We start from the raw sequence: 23,407 nt of genomic DNA on the forward strand, positions 1-23,407 counted from the left end.
GAAAACAAATCCAACCTGGAATAGTGGGTGATATTCATTGCGACTTGTTTTCTGTGCACATTTGTGTGTGTGTGTGTGTGTGTGTGTGTATGTATGTGTGTGTGTCTTGTTTGTTTGTGTGTGTTTGCGTGTGTAGACCGGAGAGAAATTTCAACATCTTTTGCTTTTCGTTAATTGGAATAATGTACAAATGTGATCAAACTGAAAGGTCTCTCTCAATACTCTCGATGGGTATGAAAAGATTCAAACGGTGGAGGAATACAACAATTTCTAATCTCAGAAAACACGTCCTCGTTTCAACCTGCCATTCTGTTCTGGACATGTCAATCACAATAGTTCCTTAACTTTCTATATATATTTATATATCTTTTGTACGAAATCTGTTTTTTTGAAGTTGGAAAAAGAGAAAAGACCCAGAGTCTTTGAGGAGGAGGAGGGGGGGGGTCTTTTGACAAGTCCCAAGCTTGCAGTCTGCCTCAGAGTACAACAAAAAAAAAAGTGTCTGGTGTTTGTCAAGTCAGTCTGTATGCATTGTCCTTGATCATATATTTGTCCCACGATGCCCCGCCCACTCTCAGTTCCATTCGAAACTGGTCACCGCTGCATCCCAGATTTGTTTCCATTAGTCTTTTTTGGGGGGAAAAGGGTGGAGAAAGGAGGCGCAGCAGTGGAGGGGGAGAGTGGAGGGAGACGCGGGAGGAGTCATCAGCAGTGTTTACGGTGTGGTCTCTCAGAGGCATACTGTTGCCCCCCGGCCTGCCCCGGCCTCACCTCCCCTCACACCAGGAAGGTGCTCCACAGTGAGGGGAAGCGGATCAGGAGGTGGGGGACTTGTGTCGTGAGAGAGGAGGAGGTCGGCTCTGCTAGTCTCCTGAGTTCAGCAGTCAGGGGCAAGGTCTCCCCCCATCCCCATCCCCCCCGCCCCCCCCTCCTTGGCCCCCCTCCTCTTTAGAACGCCGAGGGAGGACACAGAGGGCATCGTGAGGAATAATAAAAAGGGTGGGCCGCTACTACGGCGATTGTGTGGCCGGACTGCTTTGGGCAGAGCTCGGGGACAGACTGGGGCTGCAGCTGCCCGGGGGGGCACCACTGGGCCGGCCGCCTGCGGCACCGCTTTCCAGGCCCTCCGAGTTCTCCAGCATCTCCTGGATGAGAGGGGGCATGGAGCCGGGGATCTCCATCTTCAGGGTGATGACGCGCTCAGCTCCTGCAGGGAGAGAGAGAGACAGGGAAACGTGAGCTACCATAGATCTGACAAAATACATTTGAGGTATTCATTCATTCTTTCTCTTAAACACAACATTAATATGACATGAGCAATCATTTAATCAACTTAATCTTTTAGCATTCTTCACATATAAACACTTGGCGACTAGTGAGGACCACAGACCTTTAGCGCTGATGCTTCTCAGATCGGTGATCTTCATCAGCATCTTGGGGAACATGTGCGGTTTGTGGGGCCTCCTCCTCCTCACGTAGATCTTCAGCGCCTCCAGGAGGGGCTCCTGCAGGACGTCCACCTTCTCTGCCTGTTCCAAGTCCTGACGATCTGTGGAGGAACACCCAGAAACAAAATGTGTCAGACTACTGTCATACTCACAGTTTGCCACTAGGTGGAGCTCAATGAAAGAGCCCAGCAGAGACACCCGACTGTTATTTCTTATCAGTTCATTAAAGCTATAATCTGGAATTTCAGTTTTGGCAAAGAGAATGCTCGGTAAGTTTTCGAGGTGACTTGCCTCCACACAGCAAACAGATGGCGCTGAGCAGCCCCGTCTCCGCATCGTCCATCTCCAGAGGAAGGAGCTGGTTGGCAAAGGCGAAAACCAGGTCGGTAAGGGGACCGAAGCCGGCGTTGTGCATCTGGGTTCGGTTTAGCGTGAGTCCATCTGAGAAAGTCATGGTGTCTTGCTCCGGTGTGTAGCGAGTACAGATCCGGAGTATCTGGCGACGGCGGAGACAGAACGGGGACATTGGTTAGACATTTGAACCAGTCCTCTCCTTTATCACTTCAGTTACATTTTGTAACAATATGGCGGGCTGCTGCTGCTGCTCTTACCAGGATGTCCAGACAGGCGGATTTGAGCAGAGTGATCTGGTCAGCGATGGTGAGCGTCGTGAAACCGGGCAGCTGCTTCGCAAACTCCACCGTCTTGATGATGCACTTGGTGGAGAGTTCACTGAACTTGTCCCAGAGGTCTACGTCCAAAGATACACGTCGTTCTGAGCTGTTAGTCTGGAAGGAGGGGGGGGGGGGGGGGGGTGAGGTGAGCGACATGTTTTAGATATTTCCAGATAAATACAATGAGTGCAGGAGAAAATAAACAGCGGCTAACAAAAGGTGAAGGAACGTACGCGACACACAGGTCGCCGGTGTCATGCTACTAACCGTAGTGTATTTGCCCAGCTGGCAGAGAGACGGGAACGTTTCTTTGTGGGCCTTGCGAACCCTGTCGATCATCCGCTCTGTTTCGGGACTAAGCACGTAGCTCTCTGTGCACTCCTGTTTCTTCTCATCCTTTTTCTTCTTATTCCGGTCATTCCTTACTGCTACAGAGATGAAACGAGAGGGGCAGAAGGAAAGGTTACCATTTGTGTAAAAAACAACGACATTAAAAACATTGACAAACAGTGACAAACTTAAGCTTTACACACGCTTAAATCTACAAGCTCTCACTGTCTTAAATAGAGTTTTCATACTGTATCTCAGCTACACTTTTAGAAACTCGCTGGAGAAACCAAACTTGTATGGCCTTCGTCAATTAAATCTGTACATATTGCTTGAAAACGTGTTGCAACAGGCTAACAACCAGGCACGCGTGTGTCCTACATACTATTTACCACGAGGTAAACTGAGATCAAAATCAAAAAGGCAAAGTCCTCGGCATGAAAGGATGCTCTGTCTGCAGCAAACAGCAGCAGCGCCTCTTCTCTTATCCTACGCTGCAAGATAAATGTTGTGAGACGGCTCCACGGAGGAGGGCCTTTGGTAATGGAGGGGAGGAAAGAAAAAAAAAACCTTGAAATAATCCAATGTGCTTTCCCTCTGGGCGATCTAGCTGAGAATAGTGTGCTCACCCCAAATGATAAAAAACACCAGGCGGGGTGTTTAGCATTGGAATCCCATTACAGGGTCCATCCATTTCTCCCATCCAGACTGGGGTGCAGTTTAGCTATGACTGGGCTGTGTATGTGTGTGTGTGTGTTGAGGGTGGGGGTGGGCTGGGTGAGTTGATAAATAGTGGTGGGGGATGGAGCTATCCATAAGGCTGACGAATTGCCAGAGCTTTCATTAGGGGTCCCGGCTAATCTAATAACATAATATGACAAATATCCTGCCTCTAATGGTTTTAAAAGGGCTCGGCTGCTCAGCCCATACCGGAGGAAAAAAAAAACCCTTCCAGCTTTCTCTCTTTTACGTCTCTCTCTCTCTCTCTCTCTCTCTCTCTCTCTCTCTCTCCCCCTCTCTTGGTTGTACAACGCACAAGTCTTATTCCTCCTCTCATTTCATTCTCACTTCCTCCCCTTTCCAAAAATGGTATTTCTTGCGCTTTAAATCATCCCACTTTCCTAGTCATCTCAATCAGCTCTCGCAATCTCTACCTCCCCTCCAGGTACCTGAATTTCCCCCTAGCAAGCTGACCTAAAATCAGATCTTCCTTGTCTTAATCCTAACCTTGACCATTAAGGGGTGAGAGCGCTCGGGCTGATGGGAGATCAGTGTCTGTGACAGAAGGGGCATGGCCCGGGGGCCGGGGAGGGATGCACTACCCGGTCGCTGCTGCTCATCCATCAGCCCGCAGACAGGCCTCCCTGCCTGGGAGAACATGGCGGGAAGGGGGAAGGAGGGGGCTGGAAGTCTGATGCTGCACAATGTTATTGCTAAGCGCTGCTCGGCACAACAAGAAATGAAGAAGACCCTGCTGTGCAGACAGCGCACGGCACGGCACGGCACGGCACGGCGTTTCTTGCCAGCGTTTTATTGGTGGACTAGTGTAGTCGCCAAAACACATGTGGATCCCCCATACAACACGGTATGTTATGATGAGGCAGTTCTATGAACTATGTTAATAAAAGCAAGCAAAAAGCTTCCCACTTCCATTTACTTCTATGAGCTAATTATGTCTTAATTAGAGAGGGAACACCCTCTTAAGCAACCGCCGGCTTTTGAGGCCAGCTACATAAAAACCGCAGTAAACTGCCGAAACATGTTTGGGCCGGCCTCGCTTGCGGCGCCGATTGGAGGATCTGTGTGCCGCCTGCCATGAGGGGAGGGGGGGGGGGTGGAGGGGCCGCAGCGCAGTCGATGTCCAATTAATTCACAAATAAAAGTGGGGCATCCCTAGCGCCCAGACATTACCCGCGCTGACAAATTGGCAGCACAATCATAAGCCGCACAACACAATTTAATGAAGTCATTAAAGAACTATTAGGCACGACTGACGATCTGTCATGGCGAATTGCCACATGCAATAACACTTGGGGGGGGGGGGGGGGGGGAGATACTGTCTTGCGTTTTTATTATGTGTGTGTGTGTGTGGACACAAACGTGCATTTGATGTTTGCGTGCGTGCCAACTTCAAGCAATGCATCTTTTTCGAAATGCATTACGAGAGAATACGAATGCTAATGAGGGAACTTGCATCCTGGATTGTTTGCGGTTCCGTGTTCATTGCATAAAAATGATTTACAGGAGCCGGTGTGTAACGTGTACAGAATACTGTGACAGCACACACACACACACACACACACACACACACACACACACACACACACACACACACACACACACACACACACACACACACACACACACACACACACACACACACAGCCATCACTCAATCATTTGTTCTCATCGTGGATTTCAGCTGCAGTGTGCAGTTAATGGACAATTTCTGTTAGTGCCTCGGTGTGTGTGTGTGTGTGTGTGTGTGTGTGTGTGTGTGTGTGTGTGTGTGTGTGTCTGTATACAAGACAGAGAGAGGTGGGCAGACAGGGATAATTCGTGTGAGGAAAATTAAAGCGCTGGCAGCTCGTCCATCACACAGATTAAATTCAATGGAAAGATAAAAATGTCAATGTCCCCCCCCCCCCACCCCCCCCTGCTCCCGCTGCTCGCAGCGCAGAGCCACCGTCGACAGTGATGAAACTTTCTCCCTCTCCCTGTCCTCCAGCCTCTCTCACCCCCCCCCCCCCACCCGTCTGCTCTCTCAACACTAGATTCTCATTCTCACTCACACACTGACTTCAATACTCTTTCCTCTCACAGCCTTCATCTTTCTCGACTGTCCTGCCTTCCTGGCTGATGTTATCCTCCCGTTCTCCATCATTCTTTGCTTCATCTTATTTTACTTTTATTACCCTTTTCTATCGCTGAATAACACCTTCCTCGAGGAACATGTGGGCGATAGCTTTGTGAGGGGGAGGGGATGATAAAGGGAGGGAGGTGACTGGTCGGAACTCACCAACATAAATAGCAGTTTTCGAGGATTGTGCAGCTGAACCAGAAACAAAAAAAAGATGTAAAATGGAGAAGCGTCAGTTGTGGGAATAAAGTTAATTCCACTCATTCACATTTTCTTTATCTGGTTAAATAAAACAGTTAGCAAAGTCAACTTGCTTATCAAAATGCACATATTTCTATCAGCTGTTAGCATTACAAGCAAAGAGTGATTTTTACCTTCTCAAATAGTATAGAAAATATATTTTAGAAGCCTGAAGACGTAAAACCAGTTATAGAAAAAGAAAATAATAAGGGAAATGTTTTATGCTGCAGAATTGTACAAACCCCATGTTGGGAATCACTGAAATAGGCTCAGGGCAACGTATGTATAGTAACATTTCAACGTCTTAATATTATTGCGGACTTATTGCACGTTAATTAGAGATACACCAATACCATTTTAATAATAAATAATTCAGTACATTTACATCTATGTATTTATTTGTTAGGAAAGCAATGCTTAAGTCAAGCCTGATGTTGCCTTACACATAAAAGAATGATCCCGGTCTCTTCCACACAGTGAGGCACACAGCTCATTGATTACACACTGGTGCTCAGTATCGGCCGACACCTAAAGCCCGAGACCTGAATCTCTAACGTTAACCTTCCTTAACCACACACTGTCAGGTTGATGATAACGTGGCACCAGGCTTACAGGCGTTTCCCTTGTAATCCTCCACTTGCTCCTAACCCCCCCCCCCCCCTCCATCGTCCTGACGCGGTCTTGCTTGGCATTGCCACCTGGCAGTGGGCCTGGCACTGTCGTCTGGAGCTGTCTGCCGACGGACACAAGGTCACCCGGACGTCCCCCCCCGGTACTAGCAGGGGGTCCACCTTCTGTGAGTGTGAGTGTGTGTGTGTGTGTGTGTGACAGAGAGTGTATGGTGTGTAAGTGGAGCTGTCCGAGCTCATTTCGGTTGGAGTATTTTTGTTCATATCAGTTTGTGTTTGTCACCTTGCATGTGCATAATTGGATAGTACGCGCAAGCATGCATTTTCGTGTGTGCGTGTTCTCGTGTGTGTGTGTGTGTGTATGTGTGTGTAGGAGAGAGGCGGCGAGACTCCCTGCTGGCCCCAGATGGCCGGCCTCTCCTCCCTCACCAGTCCAGACCAGTTCCTCTCTCCAAAGTCACTGCTGAGGACACAGGGCGAGCGAACGGCGCACAAAATGACCGCAATCAGAAAGAGGCGTTGCTGTCAAACCAAAAGCGGCCGAGCAAGGGTGCCTCCAAATCCATCCCATAACAAAAAATGTCAAGCCTCCATTCCAGTCAGAAAACCATTTTAGCGGTTTTGACTTGTTCAGTACTCGTTATTCACCACTAGATGGCTCTCCAACTCCAGCAGATTGCGCCTGTCTGTGCTGTGCGCCTCTGTGTGTGTGTCTCTGTGTGTGTGTGGGTGTGTGTATAAAAGAGCTGGCTGCTGTGATCCTTCTAACCATGATTAATGGCCCCATTCAAAGGTAAGGAGCTCAGAGGATAACTTCTTTTACTGTAAGCCACAGTGCTGAGGCACAGGGAGTGCTCCCTGCACTCGCTGTACCAGGACGATGAGGTAAATAGCGCTGGGAAGACAGGAGGGATGGCGGAGTGAGCTTAAACAAGCCTGTGAGAGGAGGAGAGGTGCTACACTCTCTGTCTGCATATGCTTATTCATAATACATGTTCTATTACGAAGCATTTATCAGCGTTCATGACTACAAACGTGTCCCCTACACACATTCTGGCAATGTGTAAAGTGATCGCAAGTGTGTGCCTTTGTGTATAGCAGTGTATGAAAACCCTGCTGGCCTCTGAGTTCTCTGCGGTCACACCTCTTCCAATTACTTTATCAAGTCTGACTGCCTGCGCGTATGTGTGTGTGTGTGTGTGTGTGTGTGTGTGTTCACACAGCCCCCGGGGTGCAATGATGGGAGCAGACGCCTGCTCTTTCACTCTCGGCAGGTGAGAACATATTCATCACAGAGTCCTGCCAAGCCTGGCGACACCCCGACTGTTATTGCCAGTCTGCATCACGGCTGCCCTTTGTCTCGCTCTTACAGTGGATGTTCTCTTCGAAAAAAAATACAAAAAAAATCAACTAAAAGCATCAATGTGTGAGGAATTAATCATAACAGCTTTGATTTCACAGGATTTTCTCAGAAAAATGACACAAAAAAAAAAAACGACAGGATGCGGTCTCTGCCCAGTGCAGTTGTAAATAAATAATAAATTAAGTGCAGCAGTCACACTTGAGTCACCTCCAAAAGCCGATATGGGTGTGCATGAATAATGAACGCTGCTCGTGGAACAAATGCCGACAAATGCGGTGGCTTCCGACGTCCTGCAGGGGTAACAATCATGCCGACCCCCTCTGGGATTAGACAACGAGATCTGTGCTCGCCCCGGAGCAGGGAGTTGTGGGTAACAGTTTTTATACTCACACTCCTTGGACATCCCGACTTCCAGGCACTTCTGCAGCCGACAGTACTGGCAGCGGTTGCGGGTGACTTTGTTGATGATGCAGTTCTTCTCTCGGTGACAAGTGTACACCATGTTCTTCTGGATGCTTCTCCGAAAGAAGCCCTGTGTGACAGAAAGACAGAGCGATAATGAAGAGAGAGGACTGGCGTTTGGCAGTGGGAGGGCTGCCAAAAGGGTGAGGGATACAGGACTACCTTAGCAAAGAGAGAGCAGCAAATAGTTAAAGTACTTGGCAATTAAGAGTTGTGCTGCTGGCTGTTCCAAGGTTATATATCCACGTCACCGCTTTCATTGTGTTCTTTTGTTGCTTTGTGCAAACTCTCGCCTCATGTTCACCGTGTCCCTTTTCATCCGGTCCCAACAACAACAACAAAAGAACTTAACTTACTTGCTTAAAGAATGAAATTAAAAAGAGGCCGCGCAGAGCGGCCACATGCAGCTGCAGTTAAAAAGGCAATAAACAGTTAAGTCCTTAAAAAGGCTTATTCCGTGACATAATCTGGACAGAGACGAACAATCAGTGAATTGTCACCATCTCATGGGGTCTCCCACCCGCTCAGACAGGGCCACCACAACACTGAAGTTCATATGAAGATGTTTCAGGTCCAAAAGCTTTGCGTGTGTGTGTGTGTGTGGGGGGGGGGGGGGGGGGGGGGGGGGGGGGGTAAAAGGCACAGGGTTACTGGGTGCCATATAACCGTGGCCTAGTTTACACAGCCAGAAATAAGCAATTCTAGATCCAGGCCAAGCGTGTATTATTAGAGAGAGAGAGAGAGAGAGAGAACATAGGCTGAACGCAGTATTGTGTAAGCACAAAGAAGGAATCCCTTCCTTCCTTCATTTGCCTTTTTAATCCAACTAGATCAAAGAAAATACATTAAAAAAATCTAGTCCATGCGCTTCAGGTTGAGGATGAATTATAATGAGCTCATCTTTGGTCACTGAGCTAGAATGAGAGATCTTTGGGGAGGCCAACTATGTTTTGATTGCATAAAAGCAAGACGTAGAAACGGAGCAAAGTATCTCTCCCGGATCGATAAGATGATTCGCGTCACCACTTAATATTCTTCTTCATACCGCGCAACTCCGATGAAATCCTTGTTGACCTCTGACCTCAAACATCCCTCGTGTGTCAAAGAGATTAAAAAACAGGGTCAATGCAAATCAGCGCTCGGCAAGCGACGCTCGGGATGAATGTAACAAAGGTCACCGTCAGTGTCGATGTGACGTAGTGGGACATGGTTTATGTTGTGGTGGGTGGGTGGGTGGGTGGGGGGGGGGGGGGGGGGGGGGGGGGGAGGTGGCTAGCTAGGGAGAGAGGGAGGCGAGGCGGAGTGCGGTGAGGAGGGGGAACCTTCCAGGGAGCCCCATCCCATGTCGAGGGATTAGCTCCGCTAGCCGACAGATGGCCGGTGGACATAAGCCCACAATTTGTCCCTCCCGGATCACCAGCCTCTTCTCACATCTCCAGTCCACCACCACAGAGTGGAAGTGTATCAGGCTTCTAATGAACTAGTGACCGTTTTACATTACACACACATGATAGACCTCGCTTCCGGCTGGTAGAGCAAGCGTTTCAGTCTTCAGAGGGGTCACGTCGTCAAACCTCTGTCTGGCCTCACATCTGCTCTTAAACCGGCTGTCGCATTAAAAACCGCGTTTTTTAACGATACCGTATCAAAGCCCTGCTTTTCATGCACCATTTCCAGTGTATAAATAGAAGGCGTGTACCCCCCCAACAGACAAACCCACAAACTCATCCGTGTCTCCCGACAGAGCGGTGAGGCCTGAACAAACAACAAAGTGGAGAGAACAACAAGGCTTGTAGTTCGACGTTAATTCCCGCTGCTGATGCTGGGGGATAAGTCTGGAGTCTTTGTGTGTGTTTCTATGTGTGCGTGTATCACGTGCCCTTTGATCCGACGGTGCCCCGACCCTGACCCCGGTGTCACAGGGGATTGACCTACTCCCTCCTCACGCCACGAGGCTCAGGTGCCCCCTGGCAGCGCCTCCCGATTGGCTGTTGCTGGCGGCTCGTGGGCCCGCTCGATTGTTCCTGCCCCCCCCCCCCCCCCCCCCCTCCCTCCTCCTTTAAGGAGTCATTGCTTCCTGCGGTCCTTAAGCCTCTTTTTGTATCACCGCTTAATCCACCCGGCGACAAGAGCCCTCAGCGGGCCTGTCAGCCACCCTGCAGCGTTTAGAGGAGATGAGAGCCGCGAGAAGAGCGAGAGGGGTGAGAGAGATGAAAAAGAGGAGTGAATGGCCACGGCACACACTGGCTCGCATCCGTCATGTGCTCTTGAATTCACGGCTGTCTGCCGAGTGTGCGTTATGAGCCTCATGCACTCATGAGTGTGTCAGTGCTTTCTACTTTGCATGTGTGTGTGTGTGTGTGTGTGTGTGTGTGTGTGTGTGAGGAAATGCTTTATTAAGAGGGAAGCAAGGGGTGGGGGAGTTCACAGGGAAGCACAGGAATCCTCTCTTACGTGACTTTCACACTGTGCCCAGATTAAGAGTGCGTTCCCAGCCTCCCACTGCGTGTGTGTATATGTGTGTGTGTGTGTGTGTGTGTGCCCGCGCCCCTGCCTCCATTACGCAGCTCTACTGCTACAGCCCACACATTAGTAGAGACGGATGCTTGGTGGAGAGGGCTGAAAACCACAGCAAATAGGGCACATTCTTGCTAGAAGCGGCGGTTGGGGACTTTGGAAATATGGCCGCTTCCCTCCCATTGCAGCAGATACCAGGAGAGGAGAGATCCGCCTGCCGCGCCTCCAAGACAAAAACATAAACATGAGGGGGTGTGCATGCATATTTAATGTTAAAGTGTTAATATCTGGAGGGGGAGAAGAAGTGCAATGGCGGTGAGCGCGTGCGGGCGGTAGAACGTAAGCAACAAACGAATGAGCCGCCTCCAAGAAGCAGAGCTCAACATCTCCCTCCTGCTTCCTCTGTTCGCCACAGCCCCCAGGAAATGCCTTTGTAGTTTGGCATGCTGCAGCAAAAGCCCAACGCTGCTACCCCTCAACTTACCCCAGTCTCAGATGAGACAACCATATACATTCACATGCCTGTAGTGTTGAATTATTGAGTGCGCTATGCCAAGTCATCTCCTCTGAAGTCAGAGATATGGAGGAGGCCTCCTGAATGTTGCAAATCAGCACTGCGGGTGGACCGGCGGCTGACGTTAGTTAGCACTGAGGATGTTTTTTTTTACAGTTTTAGCCCCACACACACACACACACACACACACACACACCGCCATTGATTATGATATTGCTGAACAGCTGAATTGTTGTGTTCTTTGGTGGCGGTGAAGTGAGACCTAGATTACAGCTTTCATATTTTAGTTGCGGTGCTTTTAACGTTTCGTTCTTGTCATCTACTGTTAACGGGGATTCGACCGCCGTTTAAGTGTCAGACCGTTGTGTATTTGACATGTTAAATGCCTCCTACGTCTATGTTAGACCTCCCTGACGAACGTAAACCTCATATCAAGATGTCGAGACGCCAGTTTTGCAATAACGCTGGCGACCACTTACAACTCCACAACCATTGGCTCCGCTTGAGGAGACATGAGCTGCGTTTACCACAGAGCAGATCTCATACTTGTATATTGGTCGAACACAACCACACACACACACTCTCACACCGCGGGCTGTGATTTAGTGTTATAATCTCACGTATTACCCCATTTAATCAGTTGCTATTAGACAATGGGGAGCACCGATAAGGGGAAACGATAAAAGCACTTTGGGGCTTGAAATGGCCGCAGAGTTGCTGCGCACCTTTTGAGACCAATGCGTTTTAATACATGCTAACAACCGAAAAAACTAAATGCAAGCTTGCAAGGTTTCCCACTGCCACATCTCCTGGCTGTGCTAAACTGTTTCGAAAACACGAAATGGGGCAGCAGCACAGCGAGCAGCAGTTTAGCCGCCCCTATAAAAACAGCCTTCACTTAGTTCGGTACCTTTTTTATTTCGCCTTCGGGGACCAGGTTGAGTGTCACGGAGCCCTCGGAGGGTTCGTCTTAAAAGGGTTTAAGTGTTTGCATGTATGAATCCTTGCTTTCCTGTATCCTCGTCTCTTTGTGCATTATTTACTCATTACCCCCTCCCCCTCCCCCGCGCTCTGTTGCGCTGACCCGTCTTTCTTTCGATGTCAATGAGTTCAGCCCCGGCCCCTGTACCCCGTCAGCCTAATCGGCTGCCCCTTCAACCATCCCCACTTCTCTGTTTTTAGCTATTCATGCCTCTCAGTCTGCTCTCTCACCCCCACTATCTCCCTCCCTGTAGTTTCTCCCATCTTTGTATCGTTTTGTCTGCACTTTTACATTCCCCCTGAGTTCCTGACCTGCCCTTACTGTTTCTTTCTTTCTTTTCTTTCCTTTTACTGCTGCTGCATGGCCTTTTCTCTCAGCTCCTCCCCTGTCCTTCCGCAGCACTCCTATCCCTGCACATATGGCAACACATACAGACCACAGTATTGGCTGCACAGTCGATAAGTCAAAGGGTCTAGCGGGCACCTGTCACCGACCTGGCACCACCCTGCCTCCCTTCATCAAACCACTCCCTGCCTCCTCTTGCTGTACACGGCGCCGATGCTACGAGGAAAAGGGGAATTTACACACTCCTGTTTAGGGTTAAGACTCTACAACTTTGGAAATCCTATTTGGTAAATTCAAGAAAGCGTGATCACCAAGCAAAAGAAACCAAGGTGGTTTGCGAAACATTGACATAGTGGATTTATAAGGTTTGCACCTGGCAGTAAGATTGCATTAGATTCCACAGATCCCTCCGTCTCATCTCTATCCACCTCTGCGCTTACACAACTCTGGCTCTGTGCCTTGGGAGAAGCGAGATAAAGCGGCCTGTGTGCTGCTCACACTAGCAGGAGAACATGTCTGCAATGCACACAGCAACTACCAACTGATAACAGAGCAGATGGCGAGGTTATAATGCCTCTTCAGCACCTGTGCAACATGGCTGTATTGATAGCAGGCGGCCGATGTGGACACGTCAGCAAAGCTGATACGAGCAAACCCACATGGCTGACAAAGTTTCACACACGATTAGACGCAGGTCCGTCATATACGTTATCTTGTTTTACAATGTGCGCAGATATAGGTTGACGTTTTTGAAGTGGTGAAAGAGCCGACTGCACATCGTCCAGGTCATGTGGAGGATTAGGCAATAAAGCAGCCGATGTCAGTAAATGATTCCCCGTGAAAAGGTAGTCAATTCGGACTCATTCCCCACATTAAAAGGGGGCAATACACGGGATTCGGTGCATTAATATAGCAGCAATATTTGCTCTGTGAAGATCCAGTGGATTAATGTCTACTGAAGAATGAAGCCGCTCTACCTCTGTGTGCGTCGCTATCAGAGCTTCTAGCTGCGAGCCGCCGGCTCAGCTGTTTCCATGTTGAGAGGCAATCAAAAATGCTCCCAATCTCGTATTTAGCACCTTCAAATTCCAGCATTATACACTGGAAAAACCCCAAAAGTATGCGAAATACTCAAAATGATGCGCCTTATCACTTTCATCACGTTACTCGAGACCCGAGTGTATATTTTCCCCGACAAATCACACGAAGGTTACAAGATTGACGAGACGTCTTGCGTGCTCGGCAGATTCAGAGCGAAGGCCGGGAAGTCTCACCTTGCAGCCCTCGCAGGCGCTGACACCATAGTGGTACCCCGAGGACTTGTCCTGGCACACGAAGCAGGGCTTGTAGACGCGGGGCGGCGGGGGAGGCGATGGCGGGCTTGGCACTATCTCCTCCGAGCTGGTACTCTGGGTCTCTATCGCTGTGGAGAGGAAAGAGCAACAAGAGGGTGGTTAGTGAACGCGATCAGATGGATCGCTGACAGACGGGCAGCATTAATCGATATCAGCGGGACAAACACAAATCCTCATGCGTACACTCCAAAAGATCAGACACAACCCCGGTGCTGACTGATGCACTTGCTGCTGACAACGTCCAATACAAATCACCACAAGGGGAACACACTCACTTTATTACAATGTGTTTTGGACAAGAAAAATGCAAGTGCAAGGACAACTTCTTGATCAGACATTTTCAGATTCGACATTGGAAAGACTGCAAAATATCTTCAAAGAGGAAGCACTTGCTCTCTCACACACACACACACACACACACACACACACACACACACACACACACACACACACACACACACACACACACACACACACACACACACACACACACACACACACACACACACACACACACACACACACACACACACACACACACACACACACACACACCAAATGAAACCAGCCTCTGTGGAGAATTCTTATTTAGGCTGCTTTGCCAGCAGGGTTCAAAGACAGATTTCCTCCTTTGATGCACAGCATTGTGCTTTTTTCTTTTTGGAAATTGTGCCGTCTTTTTAAGCACGAATGCATGAAAATATTAAAGGATAAAAAAAAAAAACACGGTACCAATCAAGAGCAACAAGTACTGCGGACAAGGCTCAGCATACTTCTCAATAATCTTTGGAACTTGTTTACCCCCGCAACCAAACACATAACTAATTCTGTCTTATTCAATATCAGACCGGTAAACAGAGAGAGGCTGAGTGTGCTCCGTCTTCACCCAATGAGCACTAACATGACAAACCAAACAACAGGCCAGGCTCCCACATTTTGTGTGCTAGTACATAATAAACAGAGGCGGTACAGGATTGTGGGGAAGTAACCTGCTGTTGCCTTCATGTAATATGTATTGGACTTTGACCTCAATATCCTGTGTGTTACAAAACACACAGCTCTTTAATCAAATATGAAAACACACATTCACAGCGGAGCCCTGCGCCCTGTGGCCTCTGGCTAAATAAATAAGTGAGTAATCCAATAGGAGCGGCTTTGAGCTGGTGTTCTACTTGCGACTACCTTTTAATACCAAAACCATTATGATGCCTGAGTTATGATACCCAAACTGACTTAGACTGGCTTTTCTTTCCCCCATTTAAGAAAATAAGATACACTACAGTGACCTCAGTGATGGTGACAATTACACACGCAGACATTCAAGAAATTAGAAACTAAATCCTTCTGGCTCCATCCTTATCACTACACGTATGCTGTATGTGTGCGTCTTGACAGCCCCGTTCCTCCACGCAGCATCATCGGCTCAACAGAGGAGGGATTGGAGAGGTTGACAAGCGGCTAAGGAACCGGCCGCAGCTCGGTGTGTAAATAAGCCATCTATATTTAACGGATTGGGCTGGTTCAGCAGGCCCGTAGTACAGCTGGGAACACACTCCACGTCCCGACACAACACACACCAAACCACTCTAATCGCACTGCACGCCGGGCAATAGAAAACAAGGATAACGTTTTGCTACATCTTTCTCTCTCTCTCTCTCTCTCTCTCTCTCTCTCTCACACACACACTTTCCGATCCTTTTATAGTATCTGTGTGCTGGTCTCAGCCTGCCAATCTCCATGCGGATGCAGCAGATGGCGCAGGGGAAGATTAGATCCAGAACAACCGAAATAAACCAACCTGATGCCCAGATATGTTCAAGGCTCCTGGGAAAAAAAGAAAATAACAGACAGAAGCACGGTACACCAAAAGCCAGCCCATACCAAAAGCCCGCACGTTATCTCTGCCGTCAGGAAAACACGAAGCACATCCAAGTGGGTTTCAAGTGACGGGCTAAAAGCAATAAAACGCAAGTTGCAACACCCATCGGTGACACCCAATCAGGCCCGGGGTTATTGGGACATTTCATTTATGAGGCCCAGATGTCATACGCCACTTTGACACCAGCAATAACCTTATTAAGCTCTCGGTGTGGATGGGTCAATATGGGTTGAGGGGGGGGGGGGGGGGGGCTTTTGACCTCAGCCTGGAGGGAGGGAGAAGCTTTTTGTTTTAGCTTATTGAGCAGAGATTATTTTGTTAAGATTTAGAAAATATGTATATGCAGTTTTAATCAAAATGGGACGAAGAAAAAGAAGAAGAGTTTTCCGATGATGACGGGCGGAGATGAAGGAATGACAGCACGAGAAGTCAAAGATGTGGAAGAGACAGAGAGCTATGATGTGCTTGAGCGAACCCGGACAAAAACACAAAACAGATGAAGAGATAAAGAAATGGTACACACGCAAGGAGTGGAAGCTTATGCTGGATGTATTACTGCACTTGTGTCCCCCCCCTTGTGTTTTGAGATGAATCTACATTAAGCCCACAAACAAACACAGCTGTCAGGTTTCAACCGAAAGCCTTGGAAAACCACAAAATCGGAGCAAATTGAACAAACTTGTGGACTTATAAATGTCAAAGAAAAGGAGCGATGCATTTGAGGGAACGTGCGGACAAACGCTCATAAAAAGGAATTATACTGTTTTCCAGCAAAGGAGAGTAATGCATATAGCAGCAAGGAGACGCACTTTTTAAAACGCTGTTGAGGAGGAAAAATGGGAGGCGGATTTTGTGCCACGGATTCAGTCACAAAGCGAGCTGGGAGGATAACACAGCGAGAGTCCGCCCTTTGCTTGGCATTGCCCTGTTATTGGTGTCATTACGGGCCGTCTTTGCCCACGCCACTGGGCCACGCTCATCATGTCAAACTAATTAACGTTAAACAGAGCAGCCCTTACATAACATGGCATATTTTCTCATTAGCAAAAGAAAAAAGCACAGCTCACAGTTTGCTGCGCTCTTCTTCTGCCTCGCTTGATGTGGACTGATTGCAGCCCTGCGTTATTAGTGTGACCAGAGAGCTATTCATCCACGTTAAAGCTGCCTTCAGTAGAAACACACAGATGTGCCAACCACAAACACGCTAACACGTAAACATGACAATTGCACCCATGCCCACATTTACACAGGCTAAAGGCTTTCCAAGAGCCATTAAAAACACACACACACACACACACACAGAATGCACAGTCTTAATGAGAGCACCCATGGAAATCTGGGACACAAGGACAAGAGTCCGTCGGGGGGCTGGCGACTGTAATTAAATACAATGGCTGGCTTCTGGAGCCCTGTCAAGCTGAGGCATGGAGCGAAACAATGGCGGGCCTGTGGACGGAGGGGCAGGGAGGCTCGGCGGAGAGGAGCGAGCTACTTAGCCCTTCAGCAGCCCTCACACTGGCATTATTCAACACCAGCCGGCTTCCAGTGCTCTTGATCAACACCAGCTATCACACAGGCCCGACTATTGTGTGATCCACCAAATCATACGCGCAAAACACTGGGAGAAGTGACTCACACTCGCCTGGAGAGCTTCCTTCAGTATCCTTGCAACATGTTAACACTGGAAATGTGTGCGTCTGGCAAGGCTTCCAGGCCGGAGCCTGCAAAAGTCACCACGGTAACTAATACGCGCACTACGGCTAGAATATCATTCCTTTAGCCAAGAGAAGGAAACATGAACAGACAATAACTTGAGCTTTGCTTAAGGATACAGGAACAGGATCCCACAGCCCTGGAAATAATGTGGAAATGAAAAGCAGTAAGGAGTTACTGATAAGGACTCTATTGCACTCTGGTGACGAGCATATATAGTCGCGGCAATTGTTGTTAACTAGACCACAAGGCTACAGCCTGGCACGTTGTCAGACCAGTCAACAGGAGCGGGAAGAGACGGCACGGGCCGTCAGGCGTAACCAGCGGAAACAAAGTAGTCCCTACGCTGCGTTTAAAAGTCCATTTAAAAAAGGAGGGTGTGTCTGTCCCACAGCCAATCACTGGCTCTGACTGAGTCTTTCTGCTAACTCTGGCACATTGAAAGCAACGGATGTGTTAAATATCGTTTCTAATTCTGAAGTTTACGGTTGTTAATCGGTCCACACAATGTGTGAACATACTTCTCTCATAAAACCAATTCTATATGACAAATGTGACCAATTACTTAGATCTCTCCTTTTATATTCACAATCACTGAGAAGTATTACAAACACACAGAGTTTGCGTGCAAGTGCATGCGTGCGTGTGCAGCCCCCCCCCGATATCTAAATAGCTTAATGTGGAGCTTCTCGAACTCGGAGCCAAAGCACCGGTGATTTAATTAAGTTCAAGTGTGAGTGGTCTGTAATGTCGCTCTTCAGATTCACTTTGCATACATCACGAGTCACAAGTGCACTTAGAGAGAAGCCGCGCCCCTCGCAGCCACATCCTCCATTAGCAATTACAGCATGCCTGGACTTAAATGGACAAATATGCACAAGACTGAAATGAAATCTATCTGGATGATGAACTAGCCTGAGCTGTAATAGTGACAGGAGATAGCCTGGCTAACATCAGCACTTCAAAGGCCTTTAGACCACAGACCAATAGACACACACACACACACACACACACACAAGCCCACCGGCTATTATCCAGCCTCCAGACTGTGCTGTCTCGGCCCAGTGCTGCTGAGCAGTTCTTGAGGTTCAGCTCTAGGTTAGTCCTCTGAGATTTGATTACCTTCATCCCGAACTGGTTACTGGGCCCAGCTGTGAAGCATATTAATGAGATTTCACCATCATTAGGGGGGAAGCTAACTACATTAGCAGGCTGGCTGCTTGGCCGGCTGGACTGTGGTGGAGAGAAGTGGAGAAAATGAAGGGCAGAGGGGACGGAGGAGGAGACGGGGGGGGCTTTGACAGGGTCTTCCACTTTGTTGAATCCTACTCTATCACGGCCCTTTGTGTCCCCCCGGGCCCCTATTAGGTTATTTGGACGTGCACACGCACACATGCTCGCCAAAGTGTAAGATACGCGGACGACAATATAGAGGGCCATTTGTCTTTCCATGCAGCGAGTGTGTTTGGGAGGAGACGCCACACAGACCACCGGCTCCACAGGCTGCTACGTTAAGTCTCGCTTTGAAGTCTGCTTAAAATAATGAAGTGGGACGGCCGTTGGAACAGCCTCAGGGATAGAGACCGCCTTGCGAAACCCTGGGAGTGGTGGGCCAATGTATCATGCGTGTCCATAAAAAACGACTGGCAGAAACTTAAGAGCCTTTATGTGCAGTGAAACGGACCAACAAGTGAGCGGAGAAAGGCATCACTCATGCATAGTGCTTGACTTCTTGCTCAATATTCAGGCGTTACTTTTGGTTTTCAAGTCAAGAAAGTGGGTAAAAGGGAGGGAAAACGACCGCCCCACACACCCACACACCCACAGACACACACAGAGGAATGCTTTGTCAGCACTTTTCAATTACTGGAGGGGGAAATGGGACTATTTCCTTGCTTACAGGGAAATCCTGCCATTCTCTACCAAAGCGTCAAAACAGATCTCTGCTGAAAATGGATGGGGCTCTGCTCACTGCCTTCACCCTGATTACTGACGGCAAAGCCACGCACCTCATCTGAATATAAGCCAGTATGCGTGCAGGCGGGCGGGCGGGCGTGCGGCCATCACGCGCTAGCAGGCACGCACAGACCGACAGCTGTAAGGAAAGCGACAGTGGGGTGTGTTTGTGTTCAAACACGGAGTGTGAACAGTTATTGGAGGGGAGAGGGGGAGGAACCTGGCGGCGGGGCAGACAGGCATAAGTGAAAACACACACACACACACACACCGAGAGAGGAAGGAGAGCCAGTGGAGGTTAACATAGGGCAGGAGAGCAGACAGCGAGCCTCACGCCTCACATATTCACTGTAACTGAATCCAGCCTTGCCACCCCTGTCTGCCGCCACTTTCCCCCCATCATCTCCTCCTACCTGTCCCACTTACTGAGGCCGACATTCTCCTCGTCCCATTGCGCTCCACAAGTCACAGGAAGTCCTCTTTCACGTCTTAAAGCTCGTCGTTACAGCTACGGCAAGCAAAAGGCCTTAAAATACGGACAGTATCCAACACACGAATGTCAATATCTAATTTCATCTTCCACCTGAAGACGCAAACAAATTGCAGCGGATCCATCACAGTATTTAATTGCCTTACAGATGTTTTTCGATTTCTGAATTTTGTCACGCTTGTAGGCCATTTGTACCTACTCCCACTCAGTTCATGCATGTTGATATGACGGCATACGAATCTGCGTTTGCGTTTCAGTGAGGACGAGTTAGGAGGATTACCGAGGATCCTAAGCTGCAGCACGTCTAGCTTGCCGTCTACCTTCTCAATGTGGAGCGAGCGAGGGAGAAAGAGCGGGGGTGGGGGGGGGGGGGGGGGATGCATGACGATACAGGGCACTGTCTCTAACAATGAGTCTCCAAATTTCCCAAGCAAAAATAATGGGAACAATCTTGCAGTGTTGCGCAATACCACCATTTTTTGGGAAATATCTAGGTCCGGCATGATACACGGTTGGTGGAACATATAATAGTCGTTAGAACTATGTTATATTCATACATCTGCCATCCTGAGGCTCACAGTATAAAAAGGAAGGAAGGGCATGGATCAAACTGAGAGCTTAATCTGATTCTAATATCATTTTCAGCGGCGCATGACACATCACTTCCACTTAGGCGAGTATGTTGTGGTCCACATTTCAGTGAAATGACAGCCTGCTGCTTTTGCTACCATTGCAGATATCCCAGTTTTGCAGGGAGGGCAGAAATTGATGTGACAGCCGGAGTTCTTTCAGGACTGAGCAGCACACGTTTGAAGGCTACACTGGCTTCCAAGACCAAAATGTGATTGATAGCGCTCAAAATGGGGTCAAATACCCCCCTCCCAGAGTGTTACGGCAAGAAAAACACACATACGTGAGTGATAGATGATGGTCAGAGCAGAGGCCAAAGGCAAAGCAGGTCAGAGTCTTTCTTGGCTGTTTTGACGATCCCTCCTCGACACCAGGAAATGGTGGGCCAGAAGTGGGTAAAACACCAGGTTGTGCTTAGCAGGGGTAATTTATGGCCTCTTTGCATCATGCTGAGGTGAGGAGGAGTTGTGGGTGTGGGTGACTGTATGGCTATATGTAAATATATTACACTAAATGTAGGTATTCCAAAAGGAAATGTGCATGCTTGTGCAAATGAGCGCATCTCCCTGTTTGCATACTTGACTGCATGCTGTGTGATATGCACCGTGTGTGTGTGTGTGTGTGTGTGCAGGACAGCCTGTGCGTGTGAACGCCGGCATGTTCCCGTCCAGGCCAGGCCTGGTTTTTATCAGCCCTTGAGGCCCCCACCACGTTCCACAGCCCTTCTCCAGGGGCCCAAGATAACTTCCCTCTCCACGCTGCCAGGCCTCTGAAATAACAACACACCAGGTTTTCCTATCACTGCTGCCCTGGCAAATGGAGACGGAACTGAGAACATGTGTGGACAAACTAGGGCGCGGGGTGGGTGGGAGGGGAGGGCAGGAAGGGATCAAGCAGATGGCAAAGGTGAGGTCTGCCGGGGCCGGACCTTCAGCAGCAGCTTCATGTTAGCCGCAGTAGCTGCTCTGTGCTGCTGCAGCCACATGCTAGCCTTTGGCACAGTTAACTAGGAGTCCCTTAACAAATACAGAATGCACAGGACATATAACCCACTCATAGATTGGTTAAATCCTAAGAACAAGACCAATGTTTAAAGATCTAAGACAGCTACCGTGCCAGAGAGAAACACACAAGTTCCCTGGCAACAACGCTCTCTTGCAACCCCGAGTAACCCGGTGTAACTCTACCCCGCAGCTGTCTGTGCCTGCTGACTGACAGCGGGACTATTCGAATTGGCACTTGCCCCCGGGGGTGACTGGAGAGATTTGGCACGAGCGGATGGTGTGGGACACGGTGGTGGGCACGAGGGGGCAAAAAGCAGCCGGTGTCACGGCCAGAGGATGCCAGCGTGTGGACAGGCACGGCGGGTGTCGTACTGCGACGTGGGCACGAACGCGCCATAACATGAAATCCAATGAGACGAGTGCGTGTGAGAATGTGTGCGCGCACGATTCTGAACATACAGCTGGTACATGGCAGGTCACGACGGTCCGACAAGGCAATGAAAATGTACATTTTGAAGTGCAGAGATATTTCTGTCCACTTGTGTGTGTGTGTGTGTGTGCTAAAGAAGGGCAGGTGAGTGGGGGGAAGTTGATTTATGATTAGCAAGCCTTTTCCGTGGCTAATCCACATTTCCCACAGCGGATCTGCCATTGAGCTTGATTTTATGTTTACGGTGAATCTCACGCATGCAGCAGCTGTACGCTATCAGCTGAGCGACATCGCTGACCCACATTAAGAGACAGCGGGGGGGGGGGGGGGGGGGGGAGCAGGAGGAGACAGGCTGCAAGAGAAACAGGGCCCGATAAAGATAAGAGAGGAGGAGAGGACGTCTGAGGAGAAAGAGACGAACGTTTCAAAAGCAGGCCCCCGAAATAAAAGGCCCATTTGCTTGATGGAACCACGGCGTAACCTCCTTTTATCAACTCTCAAAGTAAATTAACAAACCCGTCCCTGAGTGATTTACAGCTGTGACACGTTATGGCACATAATTTAAGATCAAGGTCATCATTGGATCATCACACACACACACACACACATGCACACACACGAGTGAAACCGCAGGCTTTCACAAACTGGTCTTTAATGTTACCGCTCTGGCTGTGAAAATGGCCTCATGAAACATAAAGCCTCTGGTTTACAGAGTGCTTGCGTTGGTTAATTATAGAATTGTGCGTGAGTGGATGACTGTGAGCGGGCTTCTTCCCTTCGGCGATAAGAAACTGCACTCGTGCGTAGTAGGAGCCGGGAGGGTGCCGAAGCAACACTGAACCTGGGGGCTGGCCCATCCAGAAACTCACCGTGCCGCCTAACAAAAGCCTCCACGGTTAACATTCAAGTCGTCTTGATTGAAGCTCCTTCCTCAAAGCCACTTGGAATGAGCGCAACAAGCCAAATAAGGATCTATTCGCATACAAATGACGAGTCAACGACATAACAAGCGCCCGGTAATAAGTCCAAGGGTCAGAATGTGTTCCCTGAGACCTGAAAGGTAATCACGCGGTGCAGGAAAAGACATAAAGATAGCCAAAGAAGAGAGGTCGTATGCCTTTTTAAGAGCATTGTAGTTGTGCAGATATGATTTCATTAGCGAGAAGGTCTCATTAAAAAACAATCACAGATGAAGAAGTACGGCAAAATGTCGCGCACATCGGGATTTCTGTACTCATTAATCAGACCCCATTCATCTGTATTGAGCCGAGGGCGACACACAGTGCCTCTCAGTGTTTAAGGGCCAAAAGGCCCTCATGAATGCTTATGCTCAAGTGTTTGCTCTTCACTCACTAACAGAGAGGTTATCTACCCATTGATACTCGCTAATCCGATGTGACTGGCAGCTTTCAAGGCCCTCCGCTCTTAAGCGCATATTTAACAGTGGAGGAAGCGGGTCATAAATATGGAAGGGGGCAAAGGGCTATTTGCATTAGAGGGCTGAAGTGGACTTGGAGAGGCCAGGGGGAGGTGGAGAGGGGAACAAGGGATCAAGAGAGAGAGAGAGAGAGAGAGAGAGAGAGAGAGAG

General features: G+C 49.0%; 1 protein-coding gene across 1 annotated transcript; it reads right to left on the minus strand.

Annotated features, from left to right (window-relative positions):
- Positions 1 to 962: 962 nt before the first annotated feature.
- On the minus strand, positions 963 to 13,801 carry raraa (retinoic acid receptor, alpha a). Its single transcript, XM_079182579.1, has 7 exons — positions 13,636 to 13,801; positions 7,932 to 8,073; positions 2,390 to 2,550; positions 2,060 to 2,236; positions 1,740 to 1,944; positions 1,391 to 1,549; positions 963 to 1,207 (listed from the first exon to the last, which is right to left on the minus strand). Exons 2-7 carry the CDS (start codon positions 8,041 to 8,043, stop codon positions 1,011 to 1,013), a joined length of 1,011 nt encoding a protein of 336 aa, XP_079038705.1. The 5' UTR covers positions 8,044 to 8,073; positions 13,636 to 13,801; the 3' UTR covers positions 963 to 1,010.
- Positions 13,802 to 23,407: the final 9,606 nt, after the last annotated feature.

Source organism: Pholis gunnellus (genome assembly GCF_910591455.1).
Source record: "Pholis gunnellus genome assembly, chromosome: 21".
Taxonomy (NCBI): Eukaryota; Metazoa; Chordata; class Actinopteri; order Perciformes; family Pholidae; genus Pholis; species Pholis gunnellus.